General features: G+C 43.9%; 1 protein-coding gene across 10 annotated transcripts in view; it reads right to left on the bottom strand.

The window, feature by feature from the left end:
* PKNOX1 (PBX/knotted 1 homeobox 1) overlaps nucleotides 1–20,899 on the bottom strand; it is a 55,055-nt gene that overhangs the window by 24,771 nt on the left and 9,385 nt on the right. For 2 of the 10 annotated variants that reach the window (XM_079155976.1, XM_079155980.1), the window contains 5 exons: nucleotides 13,000–13,172; nucleotides 9,949–10,016; nucleotides 7,852–7,960; nucleotides 4,864–4,991; nucleotides 824–995 (listed from right to left, as the gene is read on the bottom strand). In XM_079155976.1, the coding sequence (XP_079012102.1) occupies nucleotides 824–995; nucleotides 4,864–4,991; nucleotides 7,852–7,902 (351 nt within the window). In that variant the 5' untranslated portion in view covers nucleotides 7,903–7,960; nucleotides 9,949–10,016; nucleotides 13,000–13,172. Of the gene's footprint in view, nucleotides 1–823; nucleotides 996–1,366; nucleotides 4,818–4,863; nucleotides 4,992–7,641; nucleotides 7,788–7,851; nucleotides 7,961–9,948; nucleotides 10,017–12,996; nucleotides 13,173–20,899 lie in introns of those variants that run through there. The other 8 variants (XM_079155978.1, XM_079155979.1, XM_079155973.1 and 5 more) reach the window with 7 other exon arrangements.

Consider the following 20,899-nt stretch of genomic DNA (forward strand, 5'->3'; position numbering starts at 1 on the left):
GAGGCGAGCAGGCAGGGTCAAAGTCAGATAACCCACTTACAGAATCCATTGATAGTAAAGATGAAATATACAATGAAAACTTTTTAGGAAAGTTAGAGATGGGCAATTTATCCAGGAAAGAAATTATTTTCCAAAGACCCTTCTATGCTCAGAGCCCGACTAAGGTTTGACATGGCCCTAGAAGGCATTTGTGACCCAGCAATGGTACCCTGATGCCAGATCTGTGTCAATCTGAATCTGGAAGGGATGAAAACATGTGGCATGCTAAGGCGAGAGGGCAGAGAAAGCAGGTGCCTAAGAAAGACTGCCAGCACCACCCAAGTCCTATAAGGAATGGCTGGCTTTGGGTGTACCAGTGATTTTAGCCACAAGAACTTCTTTACTTCCTCTACAGAGTCCAGAAAGCCCTGATTTTGGAGCCCTGGGAGCAGGAAGTTAGCATTAGCCTCAAGACTCAGAGTTGTCTTAAGGATACAGTCCAAGTCCTGTACCCAGGATTAGGAGCAGAAGTTGGGCACAGACATGATGCAGAACACCCCAGCCCTGGGAAGACTTGGGATCTTCAGGAGAGCACTGAGCCCCCAGGCATTTAGGACAGAGGTGCAGATTACTTTACTGGCTTCTAAAAGGAAACATAACTAGACTGGAAGATCTGGGGACATTCAAGTTACACATATTGGAAGACAAGCTACCTCATAGTTACACAATTCTCCCCTTCAGCAGAACTACAAGCAGCTTGAAGTTCCAATGAGAAGTTTAAAATTTCATGATCGAATTTTGAATTATGAAAAATAAACAAAAATAAAGCAGTTACTTTACTTACTAAGTTGTCAGTTTCTGGATCTTCACAAAAGAAGGGTTTCCCTTCCTTCTCTTGCTTCCTGACAAAGTTCTCAATGTCCACATCAAAACTGGCAGAAGTTGTGCCTTCTGAGCCCTGTGTGGACTGCTCGCACTTTTCAAACAACAAAGCTAATAATGGAAACAGTGGATGCCTGGGGGACAAAAGAACAAAGAACACAGATACTTTCCACATCTCTACAAGAATGCTTTGGCACTTAGGATGCACAATTTCATAAAGTGATTTTGTTGAGCTCTAATCCATATGCCACACAAGTCACTGTTTAAAGGGTACCATTCAGTGGGGTCTAGTATATTCTAGAGTCGGGCAACTATCACCACAATTTTAGAACACCATCATCCCCAAAAGAATTGTGATACCCACTAGCAGTCCTCTCCATTTCCACAAACCCCAGCCCACCACAAATCTGCTTTCTATCTCTATGCTCACATAAATTAAACATCACACATAAAGGGACTCATGAGGTCTCTGGTGTCTGTCACTTAGCATGTTTCAAGGACTTACCAGTGTTGTAACAAGTATGGGTCCTTCATTCCTTCATGGCTGAATAGTATCCCATTGTAAGGTGATACCACATTTAGTTTTTCCAGTTGATGGACATCTGGGTTGTTTCCTCCTTTTGACTATTATGGATAATGCTGCTATGAATGATCATGTATTGGTGTTTGTGGGAACACATGCTGTCATTTCTCTTGGGTATATGCACGGGAGTGAAATTTCTGGATCAAATGGAACTCTATGTTCAATGTTCTGAGAAATTGACAGATTGTTTTCCAAAGTTTTCTAAAGTGGCTGCACCTTTTTACATACATGCCAGCAAAGTATAAGGATTCTAATTTCTCTACCTTCTCATCAACACTTTCTAGTTTCTGTTTTTTCTTTTTAATTACAGTCAGCCTAACAGGTGCAAAGTGGTGTATCTCTGGTATTTATTTTTAATTACATAATAACTGAATATATACCTCTTGGAAAAAAATTCAGACCACCTGGATCAACCATAGTCCTCTGGAATATCACACTGTGCTCCTTCCTTGCTTTCCCCAAAGGCGTTGGTATTTTGGTGTGTACCCTTCTTCAGAATACACTGCACCTTCAATGTGGTTCTAGAAACTTGCTTTGTTCTCTAAAGTCTGTTACACACACAAGTCTGACTATAAGGATGTATGGCTTGGACAGCTGCACAGGGCCCCCCATCAGTTCAATGCCCTGCTAGTGCCGGATTAAAACTCTAAGATTTGTAACAAAGAATGCTATAGTTTGGATACAAGGTGTTAACCCCTTCAAAAAAAAAAACCCTCCTATGCTAATGTTTCGAGAAATATTTTGAGGTGAAATGATTAGATTATGAGAGTTGTAACCTAATAAGTGTGTCCTAGTTTAACTGAACTAACAGGATGGTAACTATAGGTAGCTAGGGCATGGCTGGATCACTTAAGGCATGCCCAGGAAGGGCGCATCTTCCCTGTGGTCTCTTGCCCTCTCTCTCTCTGCTTCCTGGCCACCATGAATGGAGCAGGGCTTCCCCACCACACCTTCCGCCATGATGTTCTGTCTTACCTGGGCCCTGAGTAATGGTTTGCCCATCATGTATTGAACCTCTGAAACTATGAGCCAAAATGAATTTTCCTGTCTAAATTGTACTTGTCAGGTATTACAGTCACAGCGACAAAGAGATGACCAACACAAGGAGCCTTGTGATTTCTTTTGTACTGAGCTCCACAAATTATGCAGCCAGCGTTGCTTAAGAGACTGTCTATGGGCTGTCCATGTAGCTCAGTGGTAGAGTACTTGTCTAGTGAAACAAGGCCCTGGGTTTCATTCCTAGTCCTGCAAAAAAGTAATATCAATAATAATAATTTTTAAATTAAGTTAAAAAAGAGACTGCCTGTGTCAGTGTATGGAAATCTTGTTATTCTTTAAATCATGGATGGTAACCTGTAAAAGAAAACCTCAACAAGTGTGGTCCCTTGCCTATTGGCTGTTTAGGTTGTTTGTAGTTAACAATATTTGCAATGTAGGAAAGCCTTAATATATACTTGCAATCATCTGCTAGAAGAGCTGCCTAGAATGGAATTGAATGTATATTGTGCAAGTTATTATGAGCATCATCAAAAGCCAAGCATCATGTAAGTTATTTACAAAAGTTACATTCATAAAAACAAAGGAGAATGGTGATCACCAGACTGAAAGCAAAGACAGGGGAAAGATGATTTGTTATTTAATGGGTAGAGTCTCAGATTTGGAAGATGAAAAAAAAATTTTTTTTATTAATACTTTGTTTTAGTTACAGGTGGACAGAATACATTTATTTTATTTTTATGTGGTGCTGAGGATTGAACCCAGGGCCTCATGCATGCTAGGTGAGCGCTCTACCACTGAGCCACAACCCCAGCCCAAAAGATGAAAATTTTTGAAGATCTGTTTCACAACAATGCAAATATACTTCACACTACCAAACCTTATGCTTCAAGATTAAGATGGTATACTGGTAGAGTGTGTGCTTGGCATGAGTTCAATTCCCAGTGCCACACAAAAATATATAAATTCTTTCTTCACTGTAATTTTAAAAAGCAAAGTCAGTAATTAACATAAAAAGAAGTTATTCAAGGGCCAAATGCTCTCCAAAAAGGAGTATCCCTAATTACCTTTCCAAAAAGGGTGACAGGGCATCGTCATCTCCCCAAACATGGCTGTCACCACTGTTACTGATCTTTTTTCATTTTGGCTAATCTGTGAGCCAAAAAATGTGTCTCACTGTTGAATTTATTTCACATTCAGTCATCTACTGACCTCTTCGGGGACCTGCCTACTTTCACTTTAGGCTGTTTGTCTTTTTCTTATTGATTGCTTTGAGCTTTTAGGAAATCAATACTTTGCCCCTTTGCTACACACATTTGCCCCTATCTGCTACTTGTTTACGCCATCTTTGGTCACATACAGAGTTTGATTTGTGGTGATGAAATTTATCAGTCATTTTGCTTTGTTTTCTGAGTTTGTGCTTATTTAACAAGGTATCCTGGATTGAAGGTTTCACCCATATTTCTATCTCCAAACTTATTACATTCTTTTTCTTTTTCTTTCTCCCTCCTTCCTTCCTTCTTTCCTTCCCTCCTGCCTTCCTACTTTCCTTCCTTTGCTCTACCACTGAGTAACATCCCTAGTCCTTTTTATTTTTTATTTTGAGACAGGGTCTTGCTAAGTTGCTAAGGCTGGACTCAAACTTGTGACCCTCCACACCTGGCTTTTACCTACTTTAAATGTTATGAACATTTGGTCCTGCCCCTAGCCCCAGATGACTGACCTGGTCATCATCATCAATGTTGTATCCTTACAAGAGCAAATGAAATCATACAATATGTGACTTTCTGAGGCTTCCTTGAATCAGCACAGTGTAGCTAGGACTGACTTAGCTGTTCACATATCGATACTCCCTCCTTTTAGTTGCAATAACATTCCATGGTATGGATACACTACTATGTGTCTATCAATTCATCAGGCAAGAAACTCTTAAGTTGGTTCCAGTTTTGGACGATTGTGAATAAAGCCTTTATTGACATCAGCATAGAGCTGAATAGGTATTTGTACACTTACGTTTAGTGGCTGGAATATGCTCCGTGGTAGAGCACTTGCCTAGCATGTGTAAGGCCCTGGGTTCCACTCGAAGCATCACAAAACTCAAAACTCTCAAAAAACAATAGTCAAATGGTAGATGCAACCCAGGTATCCATTGACAAATGGATAAACAACATATGGTATATACAGACATACCAAAAACATCTGGGCTTGAAGATTTCTTTTTGCAAGGTTAACCAAAATGGCTTACATTATAACACTTTCTAAAAAATAACATCTTAAACTGAAAATTTTTCACCCATCAGGCAGTAACAGCCTCAGGATGGTACCTCCCATTCTGCCTAGCTACCAGTTCTGGTCTTCCACTTCACAGGTTTGTATTCTCCATTGTCCTCTGAAAATCCACACCCTCCACACACAGGTGCTACCTGTAAATGGCCTGCTTGTCCGCATCCATTGGGGTCTGAGACTCTACAGGAGGAGGGCTCACTCCTTCTGCATCCGGTTCAGAGCAGTTTGGATCTTGCTCTGTTTTTAACTCCGTTACCACTTGCATCTATAAAAAAGAATTTTTGTTATCAAACACAAAAACATGTTCCTACTAAGTATTCTATTGTCAAACAGGAATGCATTCAGACTGGTAAATTATATCTAAAAAAATACCATCAACAAAATTCCTTTTTATTTAAAATGCCTTAAAAGTGAATAACATAAAGGCTTAATTTCCAAAGTGCCTAAGAACTGAGATTTTTCAAAATCTATGAAAGGCTTATGATTTAAAAAATCATACTAACTATGTACCATTGAAGTAATCATACATTTGCAACCTTACTCTTCTGTAACTTCTTACTATAAATCCCCATATTTAATAAAATAATGGGAAGGATAAACAAATAGTGCAAGTTCTGTTCTCACAAGAATGACTCAAGTTCAATATGCTACATACTTGTGACAGGATTAAATTTTCTAGTGTCCACCCTATCCCTCAGGAATACATAAGCTATAAAAATTTAACATGGGCTGGGGGCATAGCTCTGTGGTGAGCACATGCTTGAGGCCTGCACATGTGCACACACATAATACAAGTTTATAAAATGTCATGCATTTAGGAAGTAAAGACCAGTTGTGTTTTACTTAAAGTCTTAAAGACATAAGATTGCTTTAGACAAGCTATGTGTTTGTCACTTAGGTAAAATGTATTTAAATTGTTAAAGAATTCAGTTTTACAAAACAACAAAATTGCTGCAGTAAACTTCTAATTATCCATGAGAAGCCTGGACTGCCCCATCCTAGTTTCTTCAGGACCCAGGATTTAGGAAATTCTGTGAGGAGCTTGCCAGGCTTCTGCCCTCCAAGGCATCCAGGCATGCCCAACCCCAAGAGACTCCCCTTGGCCCTTTGCTCTCTTCTCTCAGTCCAGGAAGGAGCTAGATGTCCATTTTGCTGCCTTTAGATAAGTTTACATACTTGAGAATGTGTTTTTATCTTTCTCTTAAGAAATTTTTTTAAAAAGCAACTAAAGTACAATCAAATACAATCCTTCTGGAAGGGAATCTCACAGTAGTATAAAAAGCCTTAAAAGACTTATTTCAGTGCTTTCTTTTTAATGACTGAAAAAAGAGAAACCTAAGAGTTTGACCTTAGAAAAATGACTAAGTATGATTATGTCTACACTAGAAACAATGAAATGTTTGTTTAAAATAATGCTCACGTCACGACAGGCCTTCCAAGTCCTGGGGATACTTTCAACTATTGAAAGAGTACCACACACAGCAGCAAGACGTAGTAGGGAGCCCAGGCCAGGTCAGAGGACCATCTCCACTCCTCTGACAGAACACACGATGGGAGGCAGGTGGCAAGGCTGAGCCAAAGAGGAGTAAGAGGGGAAGAGTGCCAGGAAGAGCCAGGGCCAACCCCCAAGCAGGCGAGAGGTGCCAAGGTGTGTCTGGCAGAGGAGGGTGTGGACTGAGGGGCCACAGAAACTAAGCCATGTGGGCTTGGGGCAGCTTGGTCTTTGCCTAAAACCCATGGGGAGTCACTGGAGGAGTTAGAAAGAAGGCATATTGTCAGATTTGCACTTTAGGGGGAAAAAGTGCTGTGGAAATACCTAATGACTTTCAGGCCAAGATTACATCCCAGGATAACCCTCCCTTAATGCCTGCAAGATGCAAAAACATGTAACAAAAACCAGTCTCTGCAACAGGAACCAAAGAAGAATGATGCAAAAGTGGCCACCAGGGCAAGGGAGGCATGGCTTGCCTCAGCTGCAGAAGCCTCCCCAGTTTCAGAAATCCTCATCGGGAGCAGAAGCACTGAGAGGATGCATTCCATTTCCTCTCCTGACTCTGTAGGAAGACCCTGATTAGCAGGAATGCAATGGCAGGGTCAGATCTTTCAATAGAGAATAGACCAAACCCCAGCAGGATGTGGAACACTCAGGGCACTTAGGATGTTCTGAGGGGTCCTGAGAAAGCCTGTGTCTCGGCTGGGCTCCTTCTCCTCCCCAACCCTTGCTGGTCACAGAGCACACACCACCAGATAGACAAACACACAAACTGCAGTTCCAAGGAAGGCAGACTCCTCCACAGTGGGAGACAGTCAAGAAGCTGGTGGCAGCATGTTTCAGGTAAACAGGTCTGCTCTGTAGCTCTGCTAGGAGGGCTGGCTACTGGGTCAGTGCCCACACTTACAAGTGGGGAGATGAAACTAGGGGAAAAGTTGATCCAGTAAGGCACTGAGATGAATGACTGTCAATGAGGGAATCTGTGGCTGTCAAAACTTGGGGCTGTACCTTGGTGGTACAGCAGTTGCCTAACATCCAGAAGGCCCTGGGTTTGATCCCCAGCATCAAAAACAAACAAATAAAAATAAGTTAATTTTTAAAAATGAATTTTTTAAATTAATTGTTTTCTTTTTTGGTACCAGGAATTGAACCCAGCACTGAGTCACATCTCTAGCCCCTTTTATATTTTGAGACAAGAGTCTCACCAAGTTGCTTAGAGCCTTGCTAAGTTGCTGAAGCTGGCCTGGAACTTGCAATCCTCCTGCCTCAGCATCCTTAGTGGCTGGGATTACAGGTACATGCCACCACATCTGGCTCTCTTTATTTTATTTTTTCTAGTGCTAGAGATTGAACCCAGGGTTTCACACATGCTAGGCAAGCATCCAATTTTTCTTTAAAAGTCACAATACTAATTAACACTGACCTTAAAAAGGTAAATTTCCAAAGAATTCATATGATGGGGGAGACTCCAAAATTACTGGCAATCTTGATATCACTTAGGGAAATAATATGAATAATTCTATAGCTAATCTTTCTGAACACCAATATACAATAAATGCATAATGTATTTAAAATTGAATGTGCAACAATGAGTGGCAGTAATTAGAATACGGAATAAAGCTCAAGCTCTCACTTGCTGCCCATCTTGATAGCTGTCTATACTCAAAGTCTGTGTGGCCATCATGGTGGACAAGGGTTTTAGTTAAGACATCAAATCATCCTGAGACAGAAGCAAATGGTATCTGGGAAAATAAAAGGAGAAGTGCATTAGTTTAACAGTTATTCAACATGTTCTTTATTCCATAGCATCTGTATAATTTTTTAAAGCACACATATTTTTTTATATAGATAATACATCCTGACATCCTTTTATGACCAGGACCCTCCTGGGCAGCACTTCACTTGCTGAGCCCTCTTTGCTCTGGTATTGTCAACCAAGCTTGCCAACCACCCAGTGATACCTAGCAAATGTCTCCTATCCAAGACAAGGGTTGAGGGTCATTATGGCTTACTTGTGAGCTGTCCCCCAAAAACTCATGCGTGAGACAATGCAGGAATTTTCAGAGGTGAAACAATTAGATATGAGAGATTTGACCTAATGAGAGGACTGATCCACTGATAGGTTAACTGGGCAATAACTGTAGGCAAGTAGAGTATGGCTAGAGGAAGTAGGTCCCTGGGGGGGGATTTATATTCATTCTCTCTCTCTCTCTCTCTCTCTCGGTTGCCCTGTCCTGAGTTGCTTTCTTCTGCCATGTCCTTCCACCATGACATGCTACCTCACCTTGAGTCCAGAGATAAGGACTGAACCTCTGAAACTGGGAGCCAAAATAAAATTTCCTCCTCTAAGTTGTTCTAATCAGGTATTTTGGTCACAGTGACCAAAGGCCAACTAACACAGGAGACCTGTGGTGCAGTGAGGAGCAAGCTGGTCTTGAGAGACCCTGTCTTTTGGGAATAGACAGATGCATAGAGGAAGAACAACAGGAGGGACAGCAAGCAGACATGAGCGCAGGGTGAGGAGAGGTGGGAGTGGCTATGTGGTCATGCAGGCACCCAGGGAAGGCCATTTAAGCCAGACCTGCTGATACACTGGGAACAGGGAGACGGGTGAATGAGGAATGAAATGACAGAATAGAGGTGGCCACAACAGCACTGCTGTATACATGCGTGTAACACAAATACGTATGTGATGGCTACCTGCCTGGTGACACAAAACCTCCACACTGACGAGCTGGAAGGACAGTTGGGGCTACGAGAGGCACTGCAGAGCCATGCAGGAGTGCAGGTCCAACCCAGCCGGCAAGACCAGCACGGGTCTGGTGTGGCCACGGAGAGTCAGGTGAGCTGGGGCTTGCCAAGAAGGCCACATGCAAGTCAGGGGCAGTCATGCCACTTGTCCTGCACTAGCCAGACCACCAAGGCCACCAGGGGAAGTCCAGTAGCACTTCAGGGACTTTGCCAAGCAAGCCAGGGAAGGAATCGGCAGCAGCCTTAATGAGACAATGTAGGTGTCCTGCCCACTAATGCTGCAGCCAGGCCACCTCCTGAGCATGCTACCCCAGGAGGGATTCTTCATATAATGCCCACTTTATTGCTGAGGAGCTAAGTAATGAGGTCAAGCCCACAGAGCAAGCCAAAGGCTTGCTGGTCTCAACTTCAGCAGCAAGGTTCTGCAGCCGTCACCAGGGACCAGGGCTTGTCACAGGTTGAGGAGCTGGTGTATGGAAGGGCTGATGCATGACTTCATGAAACCATGGGGGCACGGGATCACTCTCTCCCTCCTTCTGCAAATGCTTGTTGTGTTGGGCAGTTCTACACACTGGGGCACAGACACAACAGGCCAACAAGACAGGCAGGGCAGACACAAACTGATGACACCACAGGCACTGATGTGTATGCAGGTAAATGTCAGGAGGTGTTGGAACCAAAGGAAGTCAGGAGACAGGGTGACTGGGTAGGGCAGAGGAGATGCAAGAGAGGTGACTCTATGGCCACAGGGAAGATGCCTGTGTCCCACGCTGAATGGAAAATCACAGGAGATGTAAACAGTCCATGATGTGACTCAAGCTCTGATTACGTGGGCAAAAGAGACTGTGTAGCTTTGGAGCCCAGGAAAGATGGGGTTGGGGTGTGAGCACTGCAGAGTCCAGGCAGAGGTGAGCCAAGGGGACTACGGGCCGACTGGAGTGGAGGGAGAAAGGGTCCAGGACAGGTATGAGCTTCCCACCTGAGCACCTGGAAGAGCAGAGATGTAGGTCCCAAGACGAGCAGACAGGTAAAGAGCAACTTCTTGGCCTGGGAGGGAAAACAAGGAGAGATTTCAGGTTGGAGAGGCTTCTCAGAACCACGCAGGCATCTGGGCTGGAAACACACTTGGTCATCATCAGGGTATGGCTAGTACGTGTGGAGGGTGGACTGTATCCTCCACGAGACACATCTAACTCCCTCCTGCTGGGACCTGTGTGTGGGACCTGATTTAGAAATGGATTACAGATGAAATGTCGTCAGGGTCTGAGGTGACAGAATCCCAGGTTTAGAATCCAGTGACGGGCTGTCCATATGAGAAGAGAAAAGATCTGAGGCACACTGGGGAACATCACAAGATAAAAGCAGGGGCTGCAAGGGCATCCACTAATGGCAGAGGCCAAGGATGGTTGGCGCCACCAGAGGTCAAAAAGACAAGGACCCTCCCTTGGAGACTTCAGAGGCATCAAACCCTGAACTTCTGGTCTCCAGAAATGTGAGAGGAAAGTCCCGTGTTTTGTTTTGGTTTGGTTTTAACAGGGTCTGGGATCAAATCTGAGGCCTCACCCTTGCCAGGAGAGCACGCTGCTTTAGCCTACCGGGTCTGTGGCAATTTGTCACGGCAGCCCTAGCAAACAAACGCAGTGTGTAAAGCCCCCAGACTGGATGAGACCGAGTTGGTCTGGAGGTCAGGAAGACGGGAGGACAAAGCACAGGATGAGGAGCAGCAGCTGGTGGGACGAGCAGAACCAGGTTGTGCCACTGAGACCACATGGGGGGTGGGTGGCGATCACACGAACAGCTGAAGGTCAAGAAAAAGAAGGCTGAGCACCACAGCTGGTGAGTGGAGAGCCCGAGGGGAGCAGGACAGGAAGAAGCACTGTCGCCTGAAACTCCACCACCAGAAGCAACTGTAGTGACATCATGAGCAGCTCAACTAGGAAGCCGAGGCACGTGTGTCACAGTGAAGACACAAGGAAAAGCTTCGTGAACCATGACCATGTGGATCCCCAAGCTGTGCTCGATCCTACCCTCAGCCCCACTCTCAAGGCAGAGACACCACACAACCTTGTCCCTGAGTGTCTCCTAAGGGTTTCTCCTTAACCAAAACCTGGCCCTCCTCCAAATTCCATCTTCTCTCTAATTTCACTTTCACCTGCCCCTCTGCCCATGTGGACTCCAGCCTAGCACCATCCCCAGGCCCTGATCACCTGGGACCCCACTACTTGCAGGACAGGGATTAACTGAATGGTGATTACAGACAGGTGGCCTGTGGCTAAAGGAGCAGAGTTGCTGGGGGCACCCCTTTTGGGGTATATATTTTGTGAGCTCAGCTTAGCCTCTCTTCTTCCTGGCACCATGTCCTCAGCTGCTTTCTTTCACCAAATTGGTCTCACCTCAGTTGGAACCAGCTGTTTGTGGACTGAGACCTCTGAAACCGTGAGCCCCCAAATAAACTTTTCCTACATAAAATTGTTCTTGTCAGGTCTTTTCGTCATGGCAGTAAAAAAAGCTGACTAAAACAAGAGGCATTTTGGAAAATAAGTAGCCAGTGCTCCTATGAAGTGTGAAGATAACAAAAGACTAATGGACCTCTCCAAGTCAGAAAGAAACAACAGCACAGCATGTGACTCTGAACTGGGTCTATAAAGCTTATTAGTAAAACAAATGGCAGAATCTAAACAAAGAGTGGATTTTAGTACTGTATCAGTACTACTTTCCTACCTGACCACTGTATTAGGGTTAGTTGGTGGAGTATTCTGGTTTTGAGAGGCATACTGTGAATCAAATGTTTAAGAGTATGTGTGTGTATCTATACAGAGAGAATATAAGAGATGGAGAGAACAAGTATGATAAAGCTAGAGTTTGGTAAAATGTTAACATCTGGGAAAAGTATATAGGAAATCTGTACAATCTCTGCAACTTCTCTGTCTGAAATTCAAAGCACAGGGCTTTTTAAATTTTAAAATTATACAAGAGGTGTAGTAAGTATTTTGAGTTAAAAGAAACAACAACCAAACATGTATGTGATTAAAACAAAAGCTGGCCAGGAATAGTGGTGCATGGCTCTTGCCCCAGCTAATCAAGCACAAGGCCCTGGGTTCGATCCCCAGCACCCAAAATAAAATAAAATAAAATTAGTATTAGAGATTGTTGCCTTGACAGTTTGATAAAGCTATTTATGTGTATTTGCTGCATAAGTATCTTCATTCTGAGAGGCTCATGCCGAGGTGTGTTGATTTAGGGTTATGAAAGCCACACTTATTTCAACTGGATCAACAAAAGTACACACATAACTAAGTAAACTTGGGCCAGACATCAACCACAGTGGAATCCAGGTGGCAGGTAATCACTTTTCTTCTCTTTCAACTTTCTCTTTCCAGATGTTCATAATAAATATTGGGGGAAAGTCAGAATTTTATTTCAAAAGCTTCAATATTTGTAATCCTTTTCAAAACTGGTAAAAAAAAATTCTAAATTTGATATACATTTATTAAAACATTCTAAAGCAAAATTTTGAAAGTTGTGTCAAAAGCTCTGAAAATATGTGCTCTCCCTATATCAAAACACCATACAAAGAATTTTTTTTTTTTTTTTTTTTTTAAAGGCAACACCTGCTGCTTGGGAGGCTGAGGCAGGAGGATTTTGAGTTCAAAGCCAGCCTCAGCATAAGTGAGGCACTAAGCAACTCAGTGAGATCTTGTCTCTAAATAAAATACAAAATAGGGCTGGGGGTGTGGCTCAGTGGTCAAGTGCCCCTGAGTTCAATCCCTGGTACCCCCAAAAATAAATAAATAAATAAATAAGACAACTCCTTACAACAAATACTGTTGAGTAAATTCAGAGGAGCACAGTACTGTGATGGCCAAAACTCCTACTGACCACCAAGAAAGGAAGCCAGAGAGAAATTGCCTACAGATGGTGCCTCCCACTCAAGATGGCCACACTCATAAAAGAGTCACTTGCAAAACTGCTGCTCATCATTTGTAGAATTGCTCACTGAATCTCACTTTCCAGCAGAGGGACACACCACCTTTTTGGTAGCAGAGTTGACAGTCCCTTGAATCTGGCAGGCCAACAGTTCCCAGCAGAATCCCAGTCTCGCTGAAGCTCAACTTCTTAGTCTTTACAAGGCCATGATCTGAATTAAGCTCAGGCCATCACCTCTGTCCATCAACTCAGGGCAGGACAGGCCCAAGACAGAACCTGAGTGATGAAGTGAAACCTTTCACTAACTAGGAAAGAACCCAGCCCACAAGGAGTGGTAAGCAGGCCCACCTTTATCGAAAACCATTCTACTAGGCACTACATCAAAACCCAATGCTGATTTCAAATTGAGAGGCAATCAAGGCCAAGTGCAGTGGTGAATACCTGTAATCCCAGAGATCTGGGAGACTGGAGGATCTCAGCAACTTAGTGAGACTGGTCTCAAAAATTTTTTTTTCTAAAGAACGAGGGATGCAGCTCAATGGTAAGGCATCCCTGGGTTCAATCCCCAGGACAGAGAGAGAGAGAGAGACAGAGACAGACAGACAGATAGGCAGACACTGGGGATATAGCTCAGTGGCAGAGAGAGAGAGAGAGAGAGAGAGAGAGAGAGAGAGAGAGAGAGAGAGAGAGAGAGATCCTTTTTCACCTACCAATTACTATGTTTGAAGCAAAGCTGAAGTAGAACCTGGAACTCATGGGTGTTGGCCCCAGGTCACATGTGCACTGGTTCAGAAAGCAGTTTGACCATATACAAGCCTAGCCACAGAAATGTTACATGTATCTCAGAATTGAGAATATAGCTTTAGCGTGGTGGCCTTAAAGGCTGACAGAGTGTGAAATATGGGCTGACTCTAACAGGCTGGCATGTTGATGATATTTTTAAGCATGCTAGTCTGGCCACTGGAAGAACAGAGCAGAAGAGTCAGATGTGACCAGACTGAGTGAGTCCCACCAGCAGTGATGTCCAACCTTTGCTAAGTTTGGACAGTGACTCTGGTGTAAAGTCCCAGAGAGATGAGACCCAGCACAGACAGGAAAGCTGGATGTGGCATTCCCCCATCCCTGCTCATCCCTACCACCAAGGGCCTCCTGCCAATGGGGTCTCAGAGGGGACCCTCTACTTGACTGAACGATTCAGTAATTATCTTAGTGGTATCCTAATGGAAGGTTTCTCGACTTTAACATTCTAATTCTAGTCTTCAGTTTCAGAATAGTCAATGTATTTGGTATTAAAAGTATGCTCTGGTTTGAATGTGTTACCCCAAATTCCATGTACTGGAAGCAATCCCCCAATCCATATATTCTCATGGAATATGGAGGGGGAGTTTGGAAGGCAATAAGGGTAGATGAGGTCATGAGGGTAGCACTACAGGAAGAGGAAGAGACCCAAGCTGGCACACCTGCTGTCCCCCATTTGTGATGCAGCAAGAAGGCCCCGCCAGGGCTGAGCAGACGCAGGTGCCACACTCTGGGCTTTCCAGCCTCTAGAACTGTGAGCAAAGAAACCCTCTATTCTTCATGAATTACCTCATCTCAGGTATTTTGTTTTAGCAATAGAAAAAAGACCAAGAGAAACTGTTTGTAGTATTTTAGAAAATTTGGCAAATTAATCTTTGATTTTGGCCTTGATTCCAACATAGAATGAATTACTAAATTTTAGAAATGAGCTCTTTTTCAGTCAAAAGATTTGAGAGAGAAATTTACTAAGACTGCTTACTTTCCTCACTTTTTGAAGCTGATAAGACTGTCAAGCACTCTTCTCAAACTGGTGGTGCCCAGTGGCAGGGCCTGGACCTGGTCCCTCAGAGCTCACTTCCTGGTGGATGGGTTTACAAAGCGTGAGAACTTGAGATCTACTGTATTTCCGAATTATTAGATCTACTTAAGAAGGGAATTCTTTAATCAGACACTAAGGTGCTTTTAAAAATAAAAGCAAGGACCACAGAATCCCGAATCCCCGGCCCCTCAAGTGGGGAAAAAAACAACAAAACTCTTAAAAATAAACTCTTATTGCCAGGTATGATGGTGCATGCCTGTAATCCCAGCAGCTCCAGAGGGTAGGGCAGGAGTTCAAAGCCAGCCTCAGTAACAGCGAGGTGCTAAGCAACTTAGTGAGACCCTATCTCTAAATAAAATATAAAATAGGGCTTGTGATGTGGCTCACTGGTCGAGTGCACCTGAGTTCAATCCCCAGTACCCTGCCCCGCTCCCCCAAAAAACTGTACCTACTAAACTTAAAACTATAGTTCAAAATGCATAAAATTCAAGTTGTAAATGGAACTGATCATTAAAAACAGTATACCTAACGTGATCAACTGGAGTTATTCACAGGTCATCCTAAAGGTGGAAAGTTCAAACTTACTGAATCTATGTAGAATTACAAATTCTACATAAAAGCATAAGGAAAAACCTGGCCTGTAAGTATAGCCCTAAGAAATACTGATTTGAAAGTATATCTTTTCTGGGTTTAAAAGCCTCATTTCAAAGGGCATTTAAAAATCATGGCAAGGGGCTGGGGTAGAGCTCAGTGGTAGAGCACATGCTCAGCTTGCTGGGAGCCCTGGGCTCCATCCCAAGCACCAAAAGCAAACTTAAAAAAAAAAAAAAAAAAAAATCATGACAGGAAAAGCTAGATGGCAAAGATGTTTTTTACTTTACAATAATAAAGAATGGAAACAGAGCCTGTTCACATCCGGGCACAGGGGAACAGTGAAATCAGCCATAAGCATCCATCACGCCATCACGAAAAGAGAGGGCCAGACCCCAAGGTGCGCAGAGCAGCGAGTGGCACCCCACAGTGAGAAGGCAGCCACACCAGCATCTCTGCACCATCATCAGCTCCACAGCTACCTCTGAAGGTCCCTCTTCTTGCGAGGATCTGTCCTAAGTGCTGGCAGGGAGCAGTGAACAAATGTAGTTCCTGCTGTCAAGAAACAACTTCAACTGTGAAACTTATTTATGGACTAATCTGGGGAGAAGAGACATCTTCGACATCCCAGTCATCTTTCCCAAGAGCGCAGAGTCCTCTTCATTACTCAGGTCCACGACCTCGTCTACTGTGAAGTCTGATGTCTTCTTTAGGGAAGTCTTCTAAATGTTGAATTCCTCATGGGTTTTCTTGTGGTTGTCTCAAGTACCTCAGTGAAATTACACTTTTTGGTGGATTATTAATGAGAAATGTCACTGGTTTGGACAGATTGACCATGCACTTGCCGATTTTGCTGAACTCTCCTTTAATTCTAACAGTTGATGTGCATTCTCTGGGTTTTCTCAGTAGACATCATCTGTAAGTCATGCAGATCCCAATCAAAACTCCTGCTGTTGGCCTCAGGACCTAGCAGAGGTAAAAGTACTTGCCTAACATGCACAGGACCCTGGCTCCATCCTAGCACTGCTCCCCCAAACCCCCCCAAAATACTGTTGTATTAGACAAATTCCAACTACTCTCAAATGTAAACAGAGCAAGTAGCACGAGTAGCTGAAGTGCCCTAAAAAAGTTTTAAAAATACCAAATTTCAAAACATAAGGTCACAGTAACAACAAAAAAGGGTGGGTAATAGCATAAGAACAGACTAAAAAGTCAATGGAATAGAAGAAATAAGACACTGGACTTGGGAGAGCTTTTAAAAATATTTAAAATACACAAAACTTTGAAATTTTCATTTTTACAAAAATCCTGCTGAATGCAACAAATTCCAGCACAGACTAAGGCTCTGGTGAGACAGGTCTGGTGCTGTCTGCACCCACACCAAGCAGGGCCAGGCCAGATTCCTCTTGCTTAATCTGGGATATATGGCTGTGTCCTGGACTGTGTATAGCACAGGTGCCCAAGAGGTGAACGTGTGATGCTTGGAAGGAACGTGTTTCAAAAGCCCCCAGCAGTCTTGTTGACACAGTCCATGCAGATGACAGACACACAGAGGAGTTTCCCAAGAGGCCACATCTTCAAGTCCTGCATCAGGAGAAGGGAGTGGAGGAGGGGAGCATGAGGAGAGTTAGTGTTGGAGTGCCTACTGTATATTGCCCATGCCAGCAGGTTCCCTTTCTCTGGCACTCCACTGATGAGATCAGAATATGGTGATCCAGTGATTCCCAAAAGCCTCGCCCTTGAACCTGGATGCGCTGAGCACCAAGCCTTCAATGTGTGAGCCTTGGAGGACATTACTCTGCAGCCAACTCAGTGGTACTCGGTTACAGCAACAGAAACAGACCAAGGAGTGACTCCAGGCCTGGTTCATAAGATGAGGCAGCTCCTGCCTTATCAGCAAGAGTACTCACTCCTTGACCCCTGAAAGGAAGACTGATGAGACCAAGGCCTTACAGTGTGAGGAGGGCCTCTAGAAGCTGCCAGGAAGTCCACAGTGCTGTGAAGGAGACCCCAAGACTGTATGGGAGACCCCAGGCTGTGAGGGAGGCCCCAGGCTGTGAGAAACTCAAGTCACATGGGACATCCACAGATAGTTGATCTGGTCAGCACCCCCACTTATCTTTCAGCTTATTGCCATCAACTGCCAGACTTGAGAAAATGCCTGCTAAAGATTCTGTCCCTCCTTGGGCAAAGGTGCACATTTGTAATCCTAGCAACTCAGGAGGCTGAGGCAGGAGAATTGCAAGTTCAAGGCCAGCCCCAGCAACTTAGCAAGGCCCTAAACAACTTACCAAGACCCTGTGTCAAAATAAAAAATAAAAAGGGCTAAGGATATGGTTCGGTGGTTAAACAATCCTGGGTTCCATCCCCAGTACCAAAATAAGATCCTGTCCCTTGGGACTCCATTGTAGCTCAGTGGTAGAGCACTTGCCTGGCATGTGTGAGGCACTGGGTTTGATCCTCAGCACCTATAGAAATAAATAAATAAATAAAGGCATTGTGTCCAGCTACAACTAAAAATAATTTAAACAATTCTGTTCCTCAGTCCTCAAGCCACCCCTGTCCTCCCAGCCAAGGACCCAAACTTGGTGGAGGACAGAAAGGCTACTTCCTCTATATCTTTCCCAATCTCCTGGCACAGAAGATAAAAAGGCTGTTCTATGTCAGTGATGGGGTTATTGGGTTCACACCAGGAAGGACCGGACACTCTAGGAGGTGCTTTAAAACACATTAACACTGTTAAGGAAACTAGTACCAAGGCTGAGCAACTTTCTCAGCTCAGTTTGTCAGGTGCTAAAGCCCTGTCATTTGTTGTACTTGACACTGTGTCTGAGAATAAGACAGTTTTGTTTCTAAGAGAATGTGGACCTCACATGGAAAATCAGAAGCATCTTCAACAATCAGCACAGCTTTGGTGCCTGCTGACTTCAGTTCCATCTGTAAACACCAAGGCAGCAAAAGGCGACCTGTCAGGTAAACAGCATGACCCAGGTTCTATCAAGACCAGGATACACTTTCATTGCTGCACACACATGTGATTCTGCTTCAAGGAGAATGACGGGCTCATCAGTTGAAGTAGGGAAGGCCTCCTGGAGCTAGGGCATCTTCAACAGCCAGAACACAGTTCCTGAAACGGAAGGGTCACTCTTTCCACCTGCTCACATAAGAAACACAGGCGCACCACCATATACTGATGGCCAGGAAGGATACTGGACACTGCTCCTGAGAATAGAAAGGCTTGTTCTGGATGACAAAGAACCTGACTACAATTGCAGAGTATTCTCCAAATTTACACTCTAGAGTCAGCTGGAAGTGGACACCAAGTTTATTGGTCACTCCATCACTTCACTGCAGAGCAGGTGAGGCACCCCATCGCCTCCCCATCTCTGAATCCCAGATTCAGCCTCTGGCCTTTCTTCCATGCCATACCTACCAACCCCTAAGTCCATTCTCCACATGGCAGTCTCAAACATGGGCTTGTTTGTTTCCTTCTGTTTTGTTTCGATACTGGGAATTGAACCCAGAGGCACTCTACCACTGAGCTACATCCCCAGCCCTTTCTATTTTTTTGAAACAGGGTTTTGCCAAGTTGTTGAGGCTTACCTTGAACTTGACTCAGCCTCCCACATTGCTAGTTACATTACAGGCCTGCACCACCATGACCAGAAACTCTGGGGTTTTTAAATGCCTGTTTCTTTCCCTTTGGTTCAGAACAATATACTGGTTCCCTAGTGTTTCCAAGTACTGACCAGTGAGGCTGTTTTTAGCATGTTATGATCTCATGGTTTTGAACATTTTGTTAGATAAATAGACATTCTTAATATATTTTAAACTGGGAATTGAGTTCAGGGCCTCACATAAATGTTAGGTTAAGTGTTCTACTACTAAGTTACATCCTCAGCCCTTTTTATTTTATTTTGAGACAGGCTCTTGCCCAGTTGCCCAGGCTGGTCTCAAACTGGGGATTCTCCTGCTTCAGTCTCCCAAGTGGCTGAGATCACAGTTACATACATATTTTTTAATGTTACAAATAATCCCATCACCAGCCAACACAAGTCCCTTCCATTAGCCTCTCTGGCCTTTAACACAATCCTACTAATTCTTAGTAGCTTTCCTGCTTTCAGATAAAATGAGATAATCATGTCCCATTTTCTGTACCAAACCTAGACACTGCCATTGATCCCAGGGGCTGTGTGACTCCTCAGGGTGAGACAGAGGGCACGATCCAAGTCTGTTTTTGCTCCTTGCTACTGGGTGGCAACTATTCCCAAGCCTATCCCCCTTCAGAGTAGTTTCTAGTGAGACAAGAAATATTTCTCATAAAAAATTCTTAAAATAACACGATAGATCTAATTCAAACTTGGGAAATAATTCAAATTATTTATTTAATTGCTTTGATTTCATATCTGTATGCCTTTTCTCCTAAACTCGTTGCCTAACAGCAACATAATGATTCATCTATCATGAAATACATAGTAGTTTCAAAATAACACAAATAATTTTACTAAAAGTATAAGTACTAAAAAACTGCCTAGGTTCTTTTTGTTCTAATTTTTAAACAACTATACATAAGCATAGGGCTTTGATAGAGCTCAGGTCATACTATCCTAAGGGTAGCACCTTGGCATATTAAATATTTTAAACTGAGCAAATTTGAGAAAATGCATGTAAGGGAGTCTACTGTCCCCCACAGTCTCCCCCAGAACAGGTCATAAGACCCTCCAATAAGTGGTGCCTTCCCTATACTAGAGGAAGGGCATGATCTTATCCCTAAAGCAGGGACACTGAGAGGAAATGGAGTAAATCAGCCCTGCTCAGTTTCCCCAGTGGATTATATATAACTCCCTTTTTCTCCACGGCTCTCCTCTCTTAATCAAATTTAGTAAAAACACTCAGGTTCAAACACTCCACTGGGTCCTCATTTCCTTGTGATGGTTCCCATGTCATGCAAAACTTAGATTAAATAAATTGTGTGCCTTTCTCTTGCTATTCTTGGTTGCAGGGGATCCAGCAATAATCCTAAAATGGCTAGGAGGAAAATGAACTGCCAGCTGCCTCCTCCACAAGGATCTCCTGCTGACTGGCCTGGGGCCTGTCTAGGTAAAGGGCCTGGTCCTCACACCCTGGGCTTTGCTCTCCTCACTTGGCCTACGGATGCCTCTTAGTAGGTGGAGATCACTTTCGCTCCTGCTCAGAGCTGCAGCATGCTCAGCTGCACCTAAACTGACCACTGTCCACCTAGCCACTCCCCTGCGTGGGCACAGGCATGTTTCCAAGTCTTTTAAAGAGAGTTTCTGGAAACTTCAATCTGATCATGACACACCTGTTTAAAACCCTTCGGGGCATTTCTATTGGTTACCAGATAAAGACCCTAAAGCTGAGCACAGTCAATGATCCTGGGCAAGCCTGGGCCTCATCCAGCCCCTCCCTGCACCACAGTCATGCCAGTCCTTTTGGGTCCCTCTGAGCTCCAGTTCTCTTCCATCTGGCATGGCTTCACTCCCTCCCATCCCAGGAAGAAGTCATCCCTGACCTCTGACCCACGTTCACAGCATACTGGCCTCCCCTTTCAGTC

This window comes from Sciurus vulgaris (assembly GCF_902686455.1).
Source record: "Sciurus vulgaris genome assembly, chromosome: 10".
Taxonomy (NCBI): Eukaryota; Metazoa; Chordata; class Mammalia; order Rodentia; family Sciuridae; genus Sciurus; species Sciurus vulgaris.